The following is a 16,924-nucleotide window of genomic DNA, read 5'->3' on the forward strand; positions in this document are numbered from 1 at the left end:
CCGCTACACCTTTCTGGTCTGCTAGCGAGTTCTTCTTTGAGCTGAAGGTTTTTCACACACGCACCACACCGACATTACGATTTTATGGAATACCAATCCCACAGTATTGAAGAAGAATAGTCTTAGATGTGCGATGAGACCGAGAAATCAAAACATGAGACGGTTGCACGAGACTATGAATATCCAGAGACGGACACGTTGTTTTTGGGGTTCCACAGCGAACTGATTGAAGACAGAAACTCAGTGAGCTTTACTGAAGACTATTTTACGAACGAGTTCGACGACGACACTTACGGAGAAGGAGCCGACTATGGTAATGGAAACGGAGGCGCACAAGAAGGCTCAAAGCGGCTTGTGGCCGGGGCGGACGGCCCAGAAGGAGTTAGTGATGAATCTTGGCCCTCTGCGGATTCGTCTGAGCAGAACAGACAGAAAAAGCAGTCGCTTCCCGCCGAGGTTATTGCACAGGCTGTGGCTATGTTCGCTTTCGAGCCTCAGCACGAGAACGAGCTTGGATTTAAAGAAGGTCAACAACTTTGGATTCTCTATAACTATGGTGAGGGCTGGCTGATTGCATTTGATCCCACTACAGGTACGTACTCACGCCCATTCAAGGGCACCGCAACACGGGGTGTCCAACCCTGGTACCCTTGGAGCTGTGACTTGCACTCGATGTGTGACCGGGCCGGAATTGCAGACCAGTCTCATCGGTTTCATCGCACCAATTTTTCCGAGCCGTAGCGAGCAGGACTGTTTCACGAGATGGGCACAGATGAAATGGTCCGCTCGAGTTCTGGAAAATTCGTGTGTGAGGCTTTGTGAAGCTATGGTCAGTATAAAAGGAACGGCCTTGGCACACACGCACTCGTCGTTTTGTGAATCTAACAATGGACTAGGAAAAACAGGTCTTATACCCGAGCAGTTTGTCGAAGTGTTATAGCAGAGCGCTAGTGCTGAATACGAGTATGGAGTAACGATCAGGCATCTGTGCTCGTGTTTCCTCTCTTGCATCCTTCAGTTCGAGGATGCTGTGTCCTCTCCCCTTACTCCCTCATTCTTGCACTCGGTCGCCTCTTTTTGTTAATGCTGGTCATTGCAATTCCTAATAGCAAAATCCCGATGGTTATTACAAGATGTTCTTTTTGTGGACTAAAACATGGAAACGAGTTAAATTCAGGCGCGCTTTGAATAAGTATTGGCAGCCTGCAACTACTAATAGCTTCGTGGTCGCTTCTTCCAAAGCGGCAGGAGTGTCTTGCGTTGCGTTTTGCGACGGGGGCATATCTGCGGAGTTACATTTGTTGCTAGAATAAGCGTGAATCATAGTACACCGAGGGTCCACATCTTCGTGTTGCTGTTCGCAGCAATATTCGGATAACCCTCTCGGTGTCTCCATTGAGCACAAACATTTTAAAGCCTTGGTGAAAAAAAAAACTCTAAAACACAAACATAAGTTCGTCAAACCGTACGTAACCTTAAGCGATCTAACTATCCAAAAACTCGTCATTAGCTGTCTTGAATTCAGGTTGTTGGACCTTAAATCTTTTCGGAGAAGGCGTGATTAAGTCTCGTAAGCTCGTTCGTTTCGTGGGCGTTGTTGATTCTGCACCTGGTGAAGAACGGGCGTTTCGTTCTTCGGTTGCTTCTTTTGTCCACTGGCCACTTTGGAGCTGTGCATAGTAATCTCTAACGGTGGCCTCGATGCTGCCAGATGAGAATGAGGTTTGCTGTAAAAGACCGCGGACAGTGTATGACCAAACCTGTTTGAGTAGTGTCTCTGGCGGCTCCATCCATAGTCTCCATCGCCATTCGAGTTGGATATTGTGTACGCTTCCTTGGCAGAGAAGGTCAATGCTTCCTCTGTCATCGCTTAGGCAGAGTTGTGTTCGGCTGGGTGTTCCAATGTCCATTAACAATCTCTCCAGTGCCTCCATCAGCTCGTCGTATGTGTTTACGGGATCAATGGGACATCTGTTTCTCTAATGTCATCGTCAGCATTTCAAACACACTTTTGCGGCTCTGTACCTCTGCTTCTTGGATAATGTCCTCTTGCCGAAACGTGCATGTCCATATGTACGCCAAATCCGTTAAACTGATGAATGCAGTTTCACCGTTTCCATTACGCATTCGGGCCTTCACAAAATGGCATTTGTGCCCCTTAAGCTGAACCCAATCCATGTCGTCCAGTTTTGCGAGTATCACTAGCCGCCACTGAAGAAGATCGTCGACCGTAAACAAACCATGAGTCACACACACAATTCCGAGTACTTCAAACAGCCTATTGGAGTCAGAATGATTTATTAGATACGGACAGAATCATGAACAATAATCTAAAGGATATAACCTGCCCACGGGGTATACATCCATAAAAACTCGATGCAAACACTTGGAGGCAGGGTATTTTTCTCCCCAATCTGTTTCAGCTCGATGGTCCTAGAAAACGAACGGACACGTCTATACGCCGAGGCGAATGGAACACATCTGGTCGAGCCTACCATAGAGCCAAATTAGACGGGTGACAACTTTCATCGAATGGGGAATCCAGCACACTCCTTTTATACTTTTCTCTGAGGCGAAAAAAATCGGCAGCAGTCCTACGTTCGGCGATGCGACCATTGATAGTGATGCTAAATGTTGGCTGGTAGTCTCGTTTATTGGATCACTTTGCTCTATAACGCTGTTTGTTGTTGTGCAAAAAGGGACATAGAAATAAGCGACGTTACCGAGCCAGTGGAACTGTTCGTTTACAACAAGAAAGCGCGAGTACGAGAAACATCAATCAAAGCTTGCTGAAGGAATTGCTGCTCTCATTACGCTACAGGTTTCGCATTAGCGACACTTCCTCGTTTATTGTTTGAAGGAAGCCCGGTTGGATTCGACACTCGTCGCTCGTCAATATTACTGAAATATGGAGGATCGGATGGACTTGGATGAAGACGAACAAGCCATTGCGCAGGTCCTGAGCATTGTACAGGTGAACAGGGAACACAATTCGTTCGCCAAATCGCCTTCTCATCAAAATGTCGCTATTCATGAGAAGGGACCAATCTGCAATATTGATTGCGTAAACATATTGTTTGTTTTAGACACCAACTTTTTACTGTCGCACATGACATTTTGTGAAGATTTGTTACGGTATACGAACGCCGAAAAGGAACTCGCAATTGTTATTCCATGGACTGTCTTACAAGAACTCGATGGACTCAAGTCGAATGAGGGCACTTGCGGTTATTTGGCTAGACAAGCACACACATTCTTGCTTGAGCAGTTTCAACAGACGCATACTGGTATTTACGGACAGCGTGTAGATGAACAATGTCGTTCGGGAGAAAAGGGTGATAACTCCATCTTGGATTGTTGCATTTACTTCCAAAATGAGCGTCTAAAACGGGTAATTCTGTTGTCGGACGACAAAAATCTTTGTGTAAAATCAGCCGTTCACGCAATTGAGACATTCTCGCTCACCCGTAAAACGCATGCATACGATTTCTTGGTAAGTGTGATTGGCGAAAACCTAAAACAGCAGCCAAAGTCGCTGAGCCAAGCGCCGGCAATCATGGAAGTCGATGTTGTTGCTGTCCCTTCACCCTCTATCGTTTCTTCGACCCGTGCGTCAACGGTCGATTTCCCTATGGATGCTCAAGACAATAGTGCCTGGAGTTCCCGGTATGCGCGGGTCGATGCCACTACTGTAATTGATGAGCGGCCTACGGAATCTTTGGATATTGCTTATGACTACCCACTGCTGTCGAAACAAGAAATCTTGGCAAGTTCGCATCCGCGCACATTAAAATTACTGGATCAGATTACTAAAGTGCTTGTTGAGCATAGTGGTATCCTGTTGGTTGCTCATTTAACCAACGTGTGGGAGACGGAAGACTTGGCAATTCAAACATTGCATTCATCAAATTCATTTCCACCACAAAACATAAACGACGTAGCCTTCATACTCGAAAGGCATTGGGGCACGTGTTTTGATGGCTATATTCCGTTTAAAGAGTCTAGCCGTCTGAAATCAATTGCATTGGATTGGGAAAAGTGGATGCTTTGGGCTGAGAACGGGACTTCCAGTGGACCAGAATCAAATGAACTGCTCCTCGACGCTATTCTGTTTTGGGTAAAGCTTTGGCGAGTTTTAAGTCGTCAAAACATACTGCAGCATCCATTGCAAACGCATTCGCTTGTGTACCAAGCAATGCAAACACGCATCGCATCCATCAATGAGCCCAGTGCTTATGCGAAATTCCGTGAACAACAGATTTCAAAGTGGACAGAGCGAGCGCTGCGGCCTGGTCTGTTGTCGTGAGTTTGCTTCGCCTATTATTTGTACATAAAAAACATTTAGTGAAAATCTCAATTCGATTTTTGGTTCGGGATCGAACAATTGCGAGGCTAGTCGGAATCCGATCTCTGCAACTTTATTTCCTGCTCTATAATAGAGCTAATGGTAGAGAGCGTTGCATCGAAATCCGTTACCTCTTCAGGGTCATTGGGAAAAGCGCCTGAAAGTTCTGTCGTTGCAAACACTTGACGACGGAATCTAGCAGACAAAATTCGAGAGAGTCTGTTACTAGATTCGTCAACGCTTCCGATTCCGGTTAGAGTGGAGCTAACTATTTCCCCACGTCTCGCAGGGTTCAGCGACGGCATAGCCAGCGACATTGAACCGAACGGGGCTGATGCCTTGTTCGATGCCCAGATGAAAACGGCGTCTGAAGGGTATAGAAAAACGACTTGAATCCAGATTTTGTGTTGTCCGGGAAGTTGCGGATTATGAACGATCTGCACAACTTTGTGCTCCGACTCTTCTAAACTCATTTCTGAGACCATGACTGTTAGCTTTTAATCTTGAGAGCGACTTACTACCGTGTGTATGTTTATATATCTTGATTCTATGGGAATATCCGATCACCGAAATGTAAGGAAACGAGCTATTAGTGCTGTTGCAATTTGTTATACTGCGTTAACCTGAAGTTCGGGAAGCTTAAAATGAAATAAACTGGCCGGGCTACAGAGGAGGAAGTTGGTTGTTTTTTGGTTGGCCTGTATAGCTTTCAGAACGTCGTGAACTAATTTTACTACGCAGCAATTGAACTTAACTTGGCCTTGGTATTTTGATATAGCGAAGTGTAGTTACTATAGGACACAATTAATACTGAGGTGCTGAGTGAAAATCACCACGGGTCACGAAGGGGCTGTTCAAAAGTTTCTGTTCGTTACGGAACATGGTCCCGACCCTTGTGGTTGATCCGTAAGGTGAAGTAAATTGATGATTTAGAATTGGATTGATCAGTCATAGTTAGCATCGCTTTACATGGAGCCGGCAAGAGATATTCAAAAAAAGGACTAGAGTAGGTTTTAGAAAAACAGAAAATTCAGGTTAATTTGGCTCATTTATGTCTGTGCTATACTGACTACCTAGTTTTGTGTTGCGATCTATGGTTTATTTATTATTATTAATTTTTTTTTTTTTTTTTAAAATATATTTTTTTAATAATTCTTTCTTTAATTGTATATTAACACAACCATAAAATAAAAAAAATAAAAATAAAAATAAAAAAATTGCAAACAAAACTTCCTCCTAACGAATTTACTGTTCCGTTTCTTTTGGTCTATGAATTGAATCATCACTTGATTAATAAATTTACTTTATTTTTGTTTAGAGTTTGTTTAACTGATTTCTTGTATCCACCATACGTAGTGCTTCCCTCAACTTCACCACAGCCAAAACCATGTTGACTAAAACGCGGGTTCTTGAGCTGCTGCTCGCCTTGCTGTTCGTTTCTGTTGTTCATGCTCACAGCGTAATCGTCAAGCCTCAGGAAAGACGTATGTTTGGTTAAAGAAGTGTCTAGTTTTGGAGTTGTGATGAGATGTTAACAAAACGCCTTTCTGCGTTACAGGTTGTTTGTATGAGCAGCTTCACAAGAATGACAAGATGACTGTCTCGTACCAGACAAGTGTTGGAGGTGACCAGCTGGTATCAATGGGTGTCTACCGTGATGACTTTAATTATCCCATGTTTACTCAACCCGGCAGCAGCATGGGTGAGTACTCCTTTGATGCTCCGGAGGACGCAAAATACATCTACTGCTTTTACAATGTATGTTCTTCAACGACAGAGGCATTTACGATTGTTGTCAAACACATTATGTGCTTTTCAGACATCAATATCTCGCCTGTCCGTACAATGGGAACAAAGCAAACTCTAACATGAAAACAGGAGGGTCATGATAATCAAGACAAAGAGGTTCTTTTCAACGTTCACGGTATCATCTATGTGTCTGCCGACGATCCGGACAATCAAAATGCATTGGAACAAAAAGTGAAACAATTGCACGATACAATTGCTCAAGTTCGTCACGAACAAGAGTACCTCGTCGCTCGTGAACGTGTTCATCGCAACACGGCTGAAAGTACGAACTCTCGTGTTAAGTGGTGGAGCATTCTTCAAGCATTCTTGCTCGTTTGTGTTTGTGTGTTCCAAATTTTCTATGTCAAGCGTCTGTTCGAAGTCAAGCGTGTAGTATAAACGGTAGCCTGTAACTGCTCAACGTTTTACTCATCAGGTGCGTTGTGCTCCTGCGTGTCGTTCTCCTTGCAAAACCCTTTTTCACAACATGTACACGTAATGTAGCACAATGCCCACTTCTTTCTCTCAACAGTCTCTCCTTATAGGGTCACATACTACAATCCGTTCCTGTCACGTTTCCCAGCTAGCCGCTGACGCTCAAGAGCTATGTTCCTTAAAATAAATAATTAAACTATGAACAAAAAGTAGTCGTAACAAGATCCGGTGAAACATCATCTGGTTCTAGGGCCGTCGGAGGACATGCCGCTGGAGCCTAAGCAAGAATTACAGTCTTGCTATTTCGATGATCCTGTTTTTTTGTATCATTTTTGACCCGCGGCGTTGCCGAGGTAATTTTTGGACGGACCCTAGCCAGGAAGGCGAATAAGACAGTTGCCCTCCGCCAACTGCCAATTAAACCAGTAAGACAGGATATCCAAAATGGCACAAGGAGAAATGAAGAAAAACAGCACTTTTGCTGCCAAGAAACAGCGTCAGACCAAAAAGGCCAAGAATCCGAAAAAAGGAGGTATTTTCAGAGGAATCCATATTTTGAAGCCATTGAACGTTTATTAACCACTTGTCAGCGAGATTTTGCGCTCCCAAACGTCCTGCCGCTGTTAAAGATCACTTGGTGAACAAGGTGAGTCGTTTGATGTTGGTGAAACCGAGTATTAACGCAGGTAAAGGCCTTTACAAAAGCATTGAACGTGAAGAACGAGAAGATGTTCGCTGGTGTGGCCAAACAACAATCCGACAAATTGACAATTATGAAGGCTCTTAGTGAAGCCGGTGCCAAGGAACTCGACAAGAAGAAACGTTGAAAAAATTGCTTAGAGATTTTTATGTCTTGAGACTTCGTTTGTGGTTGTTATTGTTGTTTTTTTCTCCTTGGTCTGTTTTGGCTGGTTTTAAACCAATTTGGGTTCTCTTTTATTTTTCGATGGCATATATTTTGATTCGGTAATGGATGGCTTGTTTTATTTTATGGTCGATGACTGGTGCGAGTAAACAACAAAACGGCACCAAAGATGGAGGGAAGTACGATGCACTATGGGAGGAGGGGAAGGAGAGGAAGGGAGTTGTTTTCCTTGACAGGTTTTTGAGTGAGAAGGAAAGGTTTCTCATTACCGTCTCCGCCGACGTTTTCTCGTAATGGGGACAGCTGGTTTTGGGGAGGAGGAGGTGGAGGACGACGCTTTAGACGGTGCAAATGTTCGTTGGAGATATGCCCATTCTTCGTGCCATTGCTTTAGTAAAACTTTAGCCTTGGAGATATTTTCACGAACATTAAGAATAGAGGCTTTATCTTCTAGATCGGCTGATGGAAAAACACTTGTATTTTCTGTGCGCGTTTTTGCGCCAGAAATATCCTCCAACATGCTTTTTCGTGCTAATTCCGTGTATGTTTGCAAGGCCCCAACTATGTCGGACCCTGTGCTGGAAATGACAGATGCAGAGTCCGACACCGTTCCATCCATATCTTCACCTTGCTCACCAGACTCATTAGCGGTTTCCACCGTAGGTGCGGGATCATTTGTCGTCGTCATATTGGAGGTGTGTGCTTCCTGTTGAACATCATTGCCATTCTTTCGCTCAACGGGAGATTGCGATTGGGGATGCTCGATTGCCGAGTCATTATTACTGTTTTCAGTTGCTGAAGGAAGTGTAGAAGACACGGGTATCAATTGAGACAAATCTTTGTACCCGTAAGTCACCGACTCGTCAGTGGGGTCGAAGTCCTCGGACTCGTTTTTTGCCAATGGTGGGTCAGTGGCATCATTAGATTGCTGAGTATTCGTAGCAGAATTGTCGTTTCTGGCCTGCTTTGCATAGGAGTAAGCTGCTAAATAACTCGCATCGTAGCAAATATCTTTGCCGTGTTGCTCAAATAATTGCTGTATGCTTTCAATGGTAGAGGTCTGTTTTGTCATCTCACACAAAGTTTTAGCATCGACCTGTACCGTTTTTGTTTGTCCATTGTCTGCTCTATGTTCGAGCAAGACACTTGCGTTTTTCGTATCAGATGTGGGATTGGCATCCGTCGTTGTTTGCGGTAGCCATTGCTTGAGAAAAACAGGAAGCGGATATTTTGCCTCAGCAAAGCCTAATAGGCTAGCCGACACTGCAAAGTTAGCAAAGGAAGTTTGAATTGCGACCGAAGGATAGGTGGAAAAATGCAGACAAAATGTAATCCAGTTTTTTTCAACCATCCAATTCGCTCTCTCAATCCTTACCGAGAACCATCCAAATAGAGGACGGCTTATCGCCTTTCCTCGATTGTTCAAAGTTGACGACCGACTCATTTGAATTTTGACTTATTTGATGTTGTAGTTTTTGGGCATCTTCCTTGCATTCTAATGCTGCACTTATAGATTCCAGTGTCACTGGCCGAACAGTCTGCAGCAGAAATGAGCGTAGAGCACTGGGTTCGACAACATATACAGACTGATTGATTTCGGTAAAGGAAGTAGCCATTGGACCCGATACAACCGCTCAGCGTCGTAAAAGTACCGCACAACCAACGAAGAAAACCGAGTAAATAGAAAACGAAAATAAAAACGAAAAACTTCGAAAACGAAAGAAACGAAAAAAAATATACGTCTGTTCAAAACTTCAAAAAGGTATGCACTACAAATGTGCTCAGACAAAACGTTTGTCAAAGATTTAAAAAAAGAATAAAAAAAAAAAACAGAAAACGAAAAAATTAACACAATGAGGAAAATAAGCTTCAGTGAACGTGAGGTCTTCTACAATTGAAAAGTAGGTTAGTTAGATGAAATTGACTTTTTACCGTGAATTTGTTTCTCGTTGAAAACAAGAATTTCTACGGCATTGCTGCGTCATACTAATTGACTCAAAGAAGCTACAAAATGATTCTAGTACAGCGATTCCGTCGCAATCCCATAAACCAAGCCAAATGTCGTTTGAGAAAGCCAAGTTTGCAAAGCGTGCGTTGCGACGATGGAATAATCGCCAATATTGGCCGACTCCGACTTGTTTTTCGCTAACTGGTCGCCCCGCAGGGGGGTTAACGGAAATAACCTAGACCAATCTCCAAACCCCTCCCCGCACTTCTCCTACCCCCGAGGGGCTATCGACCCCATAAAAATCGCACCCCCGAGAAACAACCAATAACGCCAAGTGCGCCAATTGAGAAGAACAAACACAAAACATCAACCAATGAATGACTAGATTACATAACACCCCAAAGTCATCGACTCCAACGTAACCGATAACCAATGGGCGATCTATTAAGTCAATAGTCACCTTTACACAGCGCTAAAAAAACAAAAAACAAAAGCTGGTTGCAGTACATTCACGGCACCACATCAACCAACGTAGCAAACCAATTTCGGAACGTAAGAAACCCGTGCCGAGAACGGTTATGCGAACAGAAGGCAAACGCCCGACAGATAGAGTGGAACCGGCTATTAATCGTTGCAACCTAAGAAAATGTGTTGTGAGAGACATAGCGTTATGATACATGCGACGACGAGACTCCGTCGGCGAATACTATATCCGACAACACTAAATCATTCAAGATAATAAACCCACTTACATCAAGAGGGCGAGGACGAAGAGACCAAGGACACCAGCAACGGAAACCTTGGAAACGGCGGCAGCAGCGCCGGAACCGACAGTGACGGGCTCGTAACCGTTAGTACCGTTAGTAGCGTTGGCAGTGGAGTTAACACTAGCGGGGGTATGTTGTTAGAGTAGACAACACCGTTACCAGCAGAGGGAGCAGGAGAAGCACTCTTGGTACGGGAAACGGTAGCAGTGGCAGTGACAGTGGTGCCACCAACAACGGTGGTCACAGTGGAGGCAGAAGCGTCACCGTTGGCAGGGAGAGTGTAGATCTTGGTAGTACCACCAATAACGCTGGTAGTAGTCTCAGTCTCAGGAACAACGGGGACAGCAGAGGTGGTCTCCTTACCACTCTCGCAAGGGACAGTGGTGGTCACGACGTCAGAGAAGTAAGTGGTCTCGTATTGAGTGTAGGTGACACAGTCGCCAGTGGTAACAGGCTCAGCAACACTGGTGGAGACAGTGTGAGCAGGGTACATGGTCTTAGTGATGGTCTTGGTGACATGGTCAGTGACAGTGACCTCGGTAGTGATGGAGGCAGTGACGGTAGTGTAAGGAGTAGTCTCAACCGTAGTGAAAGCAGATTGCTTACCACCGACAGTAGCGGTCAAAGTCTTGGTGATGGTGGTGTACTCAGTGATGACAGTAGTACCACAGACAGTGCAGGGAATAGTGCTGGTAACCGTGTAGTTGACGGGAAGAGCAGTGGTCACAGGGACAGCGGTGGTGCTGTTAGCATAAGAAGCAGGAGCGACAGAGCTAACAGTAGCGTTGTTGGCAGCAACAGCGGAGGAGGCTGCGGGAGCAGTGACGTTGGCAGAGCTGACAGGAACAACGGGAGCGACCGAAGTAGTGTTGACAGAGGGGGCAACGGGGATGAAAGTACCGTTGGTAGCGTTCAAAGCATTAGCGACAGCAACAAGGCCAGTGAGAGCGACAGCAAAAGGTCCACGCATTATGAATATCAGATATTAGAAATAGGAGGGTAACTTAGAGTAAGATAAAATCAAATAGGTCCAAACAATGGAAGTATTTAGAAACGAATGACAAGTGTGGTATTTGCGAACGCTGTCGATATCTCTGTGCAGACGCTATTCAAGATGATACAGCAGCAGTTAAGGAACGGCAGACGCTAGGAGCACGGTACTTAAATACCAACATTCATGTCCGATCCATGACTGCTTTTTTATCGTGAGGAGTGTTACCAAAAATAAATTACAGCCAATGAGCGTAAAGAGCGCATCGTTAACGTGTGCGCCAAACCCCAACCTCCAACGCTAATCAGGTGCAATGGCTAATCAGCACCCAGCTGTCTATGTAAACTACGTCACCGCCAACCAATGATCCACACTGGACGTCATAGCAGCTGAAGAACCTTCAAACTCAGTTTGTTGCTGCCGTCAAACGCGGTACAGGCTTGCGAGCTATTCTTCTGCGCCGCACGAAACCGTCCTGGGAGACGGGATTGTGCTCGCTAGTGGAGAAATCTCGTAACTAAATTCCAGCCCACACGCGTATTCCCCAGTTTCTACGACCCAATATTGAAGGTTATTCAGTCACTTGACCAGCCTTGAACCCTGGCTTATCCCTGAGATCGGCATTTCGAAATACCACTCGTTACACCTCACACAATGGACCAACACAATGGCAACAAGGCCTTTGCAGCACGTTGCAACCCTCCCATTCCCTACGTCATTGACCCAATACCGCGGTGAACAAAGAACCAAAGAAGCCGTGTTGCGCCATATGACGTCGATACTTTATTTGTTCGCCACCCAACGGCTCGAAAGAAGGTTTCAACCCTCAACAAATCATGAACGGGGTTGCTCGTGTTTGAGGCACAGAACAAAAGCGAAGGGAGAGGGAGGATGACTAGGGGAGAAGAAACATATGAACGATGGTCCGAGAAGGGAACGACCGCACTCAAATAGTACTCAACTAGACGCGCTTGCGAAACTATTGTCTCGTCTGATGCCGGTGCTCGCATCCACTCTCATCAAAATTCGAAACGAACGGAGCCGTCCTTGCTTCGCATCGGCAAAGCCGACAACTTCCGAACCATAGCCAATGAGAATAAACCACGCGACTTAGACTCAGAAATTAGCGATAAAGGCGAGCGCACATCACGCTTCCAGAACGGTCGCTAACGTTTCATCCCCGCTCGCAGGTCTGCAGATCCTCCGAAACCGCATGCACCGCTTTCACAGTCCGCCCGGCGAGATAAGCACCGGACGCTTCTGAATGGTCTCGGCGGAATATGAGAAGTAACACGGCATAATTCTAAGTAACAAAGCATGACTGTTTACCGGCATTTGTTGAAATCTCGGAAGCAAATAGCGACTAAAATGTCTGCTTTTGCGTTATGACGCATTGCGCAGCTAGCCCTATATAAGCAGGGAAATCCGCCCCGAACATTATCATCTGCAACTTCCTTCGCAACACATCTTAAGGAATTTTCAGAAACTCTCTACTCAAAATGGCTCGCAAATTCTTCGTCGGTGGTAACTTCAAGATGAACGGCTCCTTGGAGTCTCAAAAGAAGATCATTGAGGCTCTCAACGCCGCCAAGCTCAACACTGAGAAGGTTGAGGTTGTCGTTGCCCCTCAAGCTCTTTACCTTTTGAACACTCGTGCTGAGTTGCGCAAGGACATTGGTGTTGCTGCCCAAAACGTCTTCAGCAAGGCCCACGGTGCTTACACTGGTGAGAACAGCGCTCAATCCCTCGCTGACGCTGGTATCACCTACACCCTTACTGGTCACTCCGAGCGTCGTACTATCTTCAAGGAGTCCGACGAGTTCGTCGCTGACAAGACCCAATACGCCATTGAGCAAGGTTTGATCGTTATCGCCTGTATCGGTGAGACCTTGGCCGAGCGTGAGGCCGACAAGACCATCGAGGTCTGTGTTCGTCAACTCAACGCTTTGGCCGCTAAGGTCAAGGACTGGAGCAAGGTCGTCATTGCCTACGAGCCCGTCTGGGCCATTGGTACTGGTAAGACCGCCACTCCCGAGCAAGCCCAAGAGGTTCACGTCGAGATCCGTAAGTGGGCCAACGAGAAGCTCGGTGCTCAAATTGCCGATGCCCTCCGTATCATCTACGGTGGTTCCGTCAACGGTGGTAACTGCAAGGACTTCCTTAAGTTTGAGGACATCGACGGTTTCTTGGTCGGTGGTGCTTCCCTCAAGCCCGAGTTCCACAACATTATCAACGTCCACAACCTTTAAATGCCGTGCAAATGATAATATTTGTGCAATGAACTTGAGCGTCACTCCCTCTGTCACCGTATAGATTTCGGCGGCTATGCATGTCGGATGCACTCCACCTTCATTTTTAGATGACAACAATAGAATGGACTTTTTTGTATGACTGTGCGGGTGAATTGGTGTATTGGTTGTGTGCAGTGAGTGAGTGGGTTTATGATTCGTCCCCCGGGAGGGGGATCGACTGGTTGTTTCTCGTTTGATGGATTGGTGCTTTCTTACCGTTTTCGATAGTATCTGTGACACTTTTGCTCGAGTTCTCTGTGGTTTGATATATTTTATTGGGTTACAACTTCTGCGGATGCTATCGAGTGGCATCAGTGGAAACGCTGGATGGGTGTGTGAGCATTTCCGTCCGTCCACTGAAGTTTGACCTCGCCGACGGCATCGCGAATGAATATTGAAATAGAGGCTCTGGACATTTTTGCATCAACTTCGCAGGGTTGAAATTTGCGTGGGTTTTTTTTTACTAATCGCGCATTCGCACTGACGAAACTGCATTAACATCATCGTCGTATTTGTTACTATAAAAAAGGCGCTTGTCCGTCATTAGACGATGTCTATCCCCTCATATCTCACCAAGCGATTTGTGCCGCGCTTATTTAGTGAAAGTTCGCTCCTCTTTCAGTCTGCTACCGCTTGTCGACTTACTTCCACATTTGTTGCACTTCCTAACACACCTATTCACTCGGCCCTTTATCCCAGTTCGCGATTTTCTCGGTCTTACAGCAGTAAAACGCCACCGCGGAAACCCTCGAGTTTCTTTTATTCATCAGATCTTCCTTCTTTCTCAGACACTAGTATGGAAAACTTGAACCGTCGTATCGAAGAGATTGACCACCAGGGTCTCTTGGTCAAAAAGCAAAAAAAGACAGAAGACCAAGTATGTCACTTTCCTTCGGATGGGCATATCAACGACTTGCTTGAACGCAATCAAGATTGGTCGGAAAAGACGGCCAAAAACTATCCTCGCTTCTTCGACGCTACCAAGGATGTTCAGTCTCCACAAGTTTTGTGGATTGGTTGTTCCGACTCTCGTGTACCCGAAACAACTATCCTGAACTTGCTTCCCGGCGAGGTCTTTGTTCATCGTAACATTGGAAATGTCGTGTCTCGTTCCGATGTGAACTGTTTGGCTGTCATGGAATACTCGGTTACCGTATTGAAGGTCAAACACATCATTGTGTGCGGACATTACGGTTGCGGCGGAATTAAAGCAAGTTTGGGTCCCCCTTCCTACAACTTATTGGATCACTGGCTTCATCATATACGTGATGTGGCCGAGGATAATCGTCCAGAGCTGGACTCGATCACGGATTTCAGTCAGAAGCATCGTCGCTTGTCTGAACTTAATACTCGGGCACAAGCTGTATCGGTCACACGAGTTGGTTTTGTTCGTGAAGCTATGGAGAACCGAGGACTCAAGGTTCACGCGTGGGTTTACGATGTTGGCACCGGACGCATCAATACGCTTGACATCCACGATGCCATAGAAAAGGCGAAGTACAAGTTTCATGATGAACCTTCTCATTAGTTTTGAGTCTGAAATTCTGCTTTTTATTACGTGCAAAATTGAGTAAACAGATTGCCTTTTTATCTGCAAACTTGTTCTATGAGTATGATGAATATACAATTATTTTATGAAACATAGCTATTCGTATGGTAGGTTTACGCCGGGTGACGGTTTCAGGTCTTGATTTTAAGCAGTTTGACTGATAATAAAGTTTAAGTGTTTCTTTAAAGCCGCTAGTGTTTCAGTTGGTCGCTCCTGCGCAGTATAAATGTGCACAGTTAGCCAAAGTATCCAAGTCAAAATTGAAATAATAACCAAGAAGAATATGGCATGACCAGAAGGTGCAGCGCGACTCTCACCAATGCTTTGTTTTTGCCGTCTTGAGTTGAGACTGGGGGACGGATCTCGCACGAGCAAAAGTTTGCATCTTGCATGTTTAGGGAGGTTGAAGTCAACTTTTTGGTCGTCCGACATACTTAAGTGTTGCTTATGGTGATTGTACGATACACTTGAAAAACGAACTGTTTGTTAGTATTAGCAAAAATGAAATGGTGCTTACAATTATAGCATGCCACATCATTTAGTAAAACACGAAGAGAATGAAGCGGTTCGGAGAATATTGGTAATGGAACAATAACGTAAGTGCCTGTGTATACAGGCACTACTTTAAAACGTGCTTCGAATTGAATGGACAGTCGTTCAGAGTCATTCAATATTGTATAGCTGTCAATTCCGTTATGAGTGTAAGAGATGGGTGCATCATTTACGTTTGTTGACAAGAACCACATGAGCGTTACCGCAGTTGGTACAGTAACTGTTAACAATTCTTCGCCAATTACACCTGAAGTGTATAGAATTCCTCGCATATGGATGTGTATTAAACCACTTGTCCGTGTTTCTAACACTATTTCTGGATCTTGCAGTGGACAATTTAAAAATGCACAACCAGTCGACAATGGCTGAATGAAGTGTAGGATAGGAGAAATCCGAAAACAAAAGTCTGGAATGCCATTCGTAAGATGATATTTTAACGTAGAAACATCATCAGCCTTTGAAGCTAACCGAGACCAAGAATGCTGTGTAGAGTTTGATAGCTCCACATTGAATTGACACTGTGTTAATACTAGTGTAGTAACAGTTTCAGCATCTTTCAGAAAAAGAACACGAGGAAGAGAAACTTCAGCACCAACAGAAACTGTTTGTTCGAAAAGCATTTCCAAACGATCGTCACAGTTCAAACTTACTCGCCGATCGAGTTTCATAACGGTAACGGCGTTTTTTCCAGTATAACATTGGAAAGCTAGAGGATCTCTGTTCATCAAAACATCTTTTAATTTTGCATTTGGAGGACAGAAGAGATAGATCCGATGAAGTGTCTGGGTTGAAGCAACAGAACACTGAATGGTCAAAGCATTCAACATTTCCTTATTCAAGACATTGCCGATCCGAAACGCGGATTTTGAATGTACGTAAATGAAACACGGTGACAAATTCGTGTTAACATATGATTTAAACCACTCGATTGAAAGCGACGGATAACAAGACATGTTGATTTCAATAGGTTGAGATGAGAATGATTGCCAATCGGCAACCATTTTACTTCCGGTCTCTGATATAAGGCATGGTTTTTGTTGCCCGTCTAATATAGACAGTTTCCATAAAGAATCCTTTGGACGAGAAAGAAATATGTTAACGATAAGTAACCCCGACCAGCTCATGAAATAAAAGTCGAATTTCGAAGCTTTGTCAACGTCAGTCAGTTGATATTCTATTAGAATAGAAATCTTCCAGGTAGATTTACATGATCCAGGACGCACAAACCACAGACAGTCGGCGCGCTGATCAATCAAAGGATCATTCGTGCTTAGTGACACCGGACTAGAAGAATGAGAACAAAACCGTCCTCCAAGAGCAAAACTTTGCTCGGGATCGCAAGCTCGATTTTCAGTGACACTTTTGACTAACGAGATATTCGACTGGAGCAATC

General features: G+C 44.9%; 11 protein-coding genes across 11 annotated transcripts; 7 read left to right on the forward strand and 4 right to left on the reverse strand.

The window, feature by feature from the left end:
- Window positions 1-3: 3 nt before the first annotated feature.
- Window positions 4-2,246, reverse strand: SJAG_04199 (xrcc4 like factor). The gene is made up of 2 exons (XM_002175282.2): window positions 2,026-2,246; window positions 4-1,979 (listed from the first exon to the last, which is right to left on the reverse strand). Exons 1-2 carry the CDS (start codon window positions 2,176-2,178, stop codon window positions 1,485-1,487), a joined length of 648 nt encoding a protein of 215 aa, XP_002175318.1. The 5' UTR covers window positions 2,179-2,246; the 3' UTR covers window positions 4-1,484.
- Window positions 127-940, forward strand: SJAG_04200 (Shk1 kinase binding protein 5; the record flags this gene model as incomplete). The annotated part of the gene is made up of 3 exons (XM_002175283.1): window positions 127-313; window positions 377-592; window positions 897-940. The coding sequence occupies 3 exons, from the start codon at window positions 127-129 to the stop codon at window positions 938-940; spliced, it is 447 nt and encodes a 148-aa protein (XP_002175319.1).
- SJAG_04198 (RNA endoribonuclease) lies at window positions 1,067-5,125 on the forward strand. Its single transcript, XM_002175281.2, has one exon. The coding sequence runs from the start codon at window positions 2,909-2,911 to the stop codon at window positions 4,304-4,306; it is 1,398 nt and encodes a 465-aa protein (XP_002175317.2). The 5' UTR covers window positions 1,067-2,908; the 3' UTR covers window positions 4,307-5,125.
- SJAG_04197 (hypothetical protein) lies at window positions 3,100-5,492 on the reverse strand. The gene has a single exon (XM_002175280.2). It carries the CDS (start codon window positions 4,828-4,830, stop codon window positions 4,393-4,395), a length of 438 nt encoding a protein of 145 aa, XP_002175316.2. The 5' UTR covers window positions 4,831-5,492; the 3' UTR covers window positions 3,100-4,392.
- A 15-nt stretch (window positions 5,493-5,507) lies between these two features.
- SJAG_04196 (COPII-coated vesicle component Emp24) lies at window positions 5,508-6,776 on the forward strand. The gene is made up of 3 exons (XM_002175279.2): window positions 5,508-5,829; window positions 5,904-6,103; window positions 6,224-6,776. The coding sequence occupies exons 1-3, from the start codon at window positions 5,733-5,735 to the stop codon at window positions 6,530-6,532; spliced, it is 606 nt and encodes a 201-aa protein (XP_002175315.1). The 5' UTR covers window positions 5,508-5,732; the 3' UTR covers window positions 6,533-6,776.
- Window positions 6,777-6,875: 99 nt separating this feature from the next.
- Window positions 6,876-7,595, forward strand: SJAG_04195 (leydig cell tumor protein). Its single transcript, XM_002175278.2, has 3 exons — window positions 6,876-7,100; window positions 7,159-7,214; window positions 7,261-7,595. The coding sequence occupies exons 1-3, from the start codon at window positions 7,013-7,015 to the stop codon at window positions 7,393-7,395; spliced, it is 279 nt and encodes a 92-aa protein (XP_002175314.1). The 5' UTR covers window positions 6,876-7,012; the 3' UTR covers window positions 7,396-7,595.
- A 103-nt stretch (window positions 7,596-7,698) lies between these two features.
- On the reverse strand, window positions 7,699-9,049 carry SJAG_04194 (hypothetical protein; the record flags this gene model as incomplete). The annotated part of the gene is made up of 2 exons (XM_002175277.1): window positions 7,699-8,696; window positions 8,809-9,049. 2 exons carry the CDS (start codon window positions 9,047-9,049, stop codon window positions 7,699-7,701), a joined length of 1,239 nt encoding a protein of 412 aa, XP_002175313.1.
- Window positions 9,050-10,134: 1,085 nt separating this feature from the next.
- SJAG_04193 (hypothetical protein) lies at window positions 10,135-11,118 on the reverse strand (the record flags this gene model as incomplete). The annotated part of the gene is made up of 1 exon (XM_002175276.2): window positions 10,135-11,118. The coding sequence occupies one exon, from the start codon at window positions 11,116-11,118 to the stop codon at window positions 10,135-10,137; it is 984 nt and encodes a 327-aa protein (XP_002175312.2).
- A 103-nt stretch (window positions 11,119-11,221) lies between these two features.
- SJAG_06352 (hypothetical protein) lies at window positions 11,222-12,583 on the forward strand. Its single transcript, XM_011050710.1, has one exon. The coding sequence runs from the start codon at window positions 11,807-11,809 to the stop codon at window positions 12,032-12,034; it is 228 nt and encodes a 75-aa protein (XP_011049012.1). The 5' UTR covers window positions 11,222-11,806; the 3' UTR covers window positions 12,035-12,583.
- SJAG_04192 (triosephosphate isomerase) lies at window positions 12,517-13,510 on the forward strand. The gene has a single exon (XM_002175275.2). The coding sequence runs from the start codon at window positions 12,639-12,641 to the stop codon at window positions 13,386-13,388; it is 750 nt and encodes a 249-aa protein (XP_002175311.1). The 5' UTR covers window positions 12,517-12,638; the 3' UTR covers window positions 13,389-13,510.
- A 716-nt stretch (window positions 13,511-14,226) lies between these two features.
- SJAG_06611 (carbonic anhydrase) lies at window positions 14,227-14,958 on the forward strand (the record flags this gene model as incomplete). The annotated part of the gene is made up of 1 exon (XM_011050729.1): window positions 14,227-14,958. One exon carries the CDS (start codon window positions 14,227-14,229, stop codon window positions 14,956-14,958), a length of 732 nt encoding a protein of 243 aa, XP_011049031.1.
- Window positions 14,959-16,924: the final 1,966 nt, after the last annotated feature.

Source organism: Schizosaccharomyces japonicus, assembly GCF_000149845.2.
Source record: "Schizosaccharomyces japonicus yFS275 unplaced genomic scaffold supercont5.2, whole genome shotgun sequence".
NCBI classification, from domain to species: Eukaryota; Fungi; Ascomycota; class Schizosaccharomycetes; order Schizosaccharomycetales; family Schizosaccharomycetaceae; genus Schizosaccharomyces; species Schizosaccharomyces japonicus.

Excerpts from the sequence above, each read along its gene's own strand:
- SJAG_04199 (XM_002175282.2), bottom strand. The coding sequence starts at position 2,178 with ATGGATTGGGTTCAGCTTAAGGGGCACAAATGCCATTTTGTGAAGGCC. Across the intron at positions 1,980-2,025 it reads ACATTATCCAAGAAGCAGAG|AGAAACAGATGTCCCATTGA; the intron begins GTACAGAGCCGC and ends CGATGACATTAG.
- SJAG_04198 (XM_002175281.2), top strand. The coding sequence starts at position 2,909 with ATGGAGGATCGGATGGACTTGGATGAAGACGAACAAGCCATTGCGCAG.
- SJAG_04197 (XM_002175280.2), bottom strand. The coding sequence starts at position 4,830 with ATGGTCTCAGAAATGAGTTTAGAAGAGTCGGAGCACAAAGTTGTGCAG.
- SJAG_04196 (XM_002175279.2), top strand. The coding sequence starts at position 5,733 with ATGTTGACTAAAACGCGGGTTCTTGAGCTGCTGCTCGCCTTGCTGTTC. Across the intron at positions 5,830-5,903 it reads CGTCAAGCCTCAGGAAAGAC|GTTGTTTGTATGAGCAGCTT; the intron begins GTATGTTTGGTT and ends TCTGCGTTACAG. Across the intron at positions 6,104-6,223 it reads ACATCTACTGCTTTTACAAT|GAGGGTCATGATAATCAAGA; the intron begins GTATGTTCTTCA and ends ACATGAAAACAG.
- SJAG_04195 (XM_002175278.2), top strand. The coding sequence starts at position 7,013 with ATGGCACAAGGAGAAATGAAGAAAAACAGCACTTTTGCTGCCAAGAAA. Across the intron at positions 7,101-7,158 it reads CAAGAATCCGAAAAAAGGAG|CGAGATTTTGCGCTCCCAAA; the intron begins GTATTTTCAGAG and ends ACCACTTGTCAG. Across the intron at positions 7,215-7,260 it reads AAGATCACTTGGTGAACAAG|GCCTTTACAAAAGCATTGAA; the intron begins GTGAGTCGTTTG and ends ACGCAGGTAAAG.
- SJAG_06352 (XM_011050710.1), top strand. The coding sequence starts at position 11,807 with ATGGCAACAAGGCCTTTGCAGCACGTTGCAACCCTCCCATTCCCTACG.
- SJAG_04192 (XM_002175275.2), top strand. The coding sequence starts at position 12,639 with ATGGCTCGCAAATTCTTCGTCGGTGGTAACTTCAAGATGAACGGCTCC.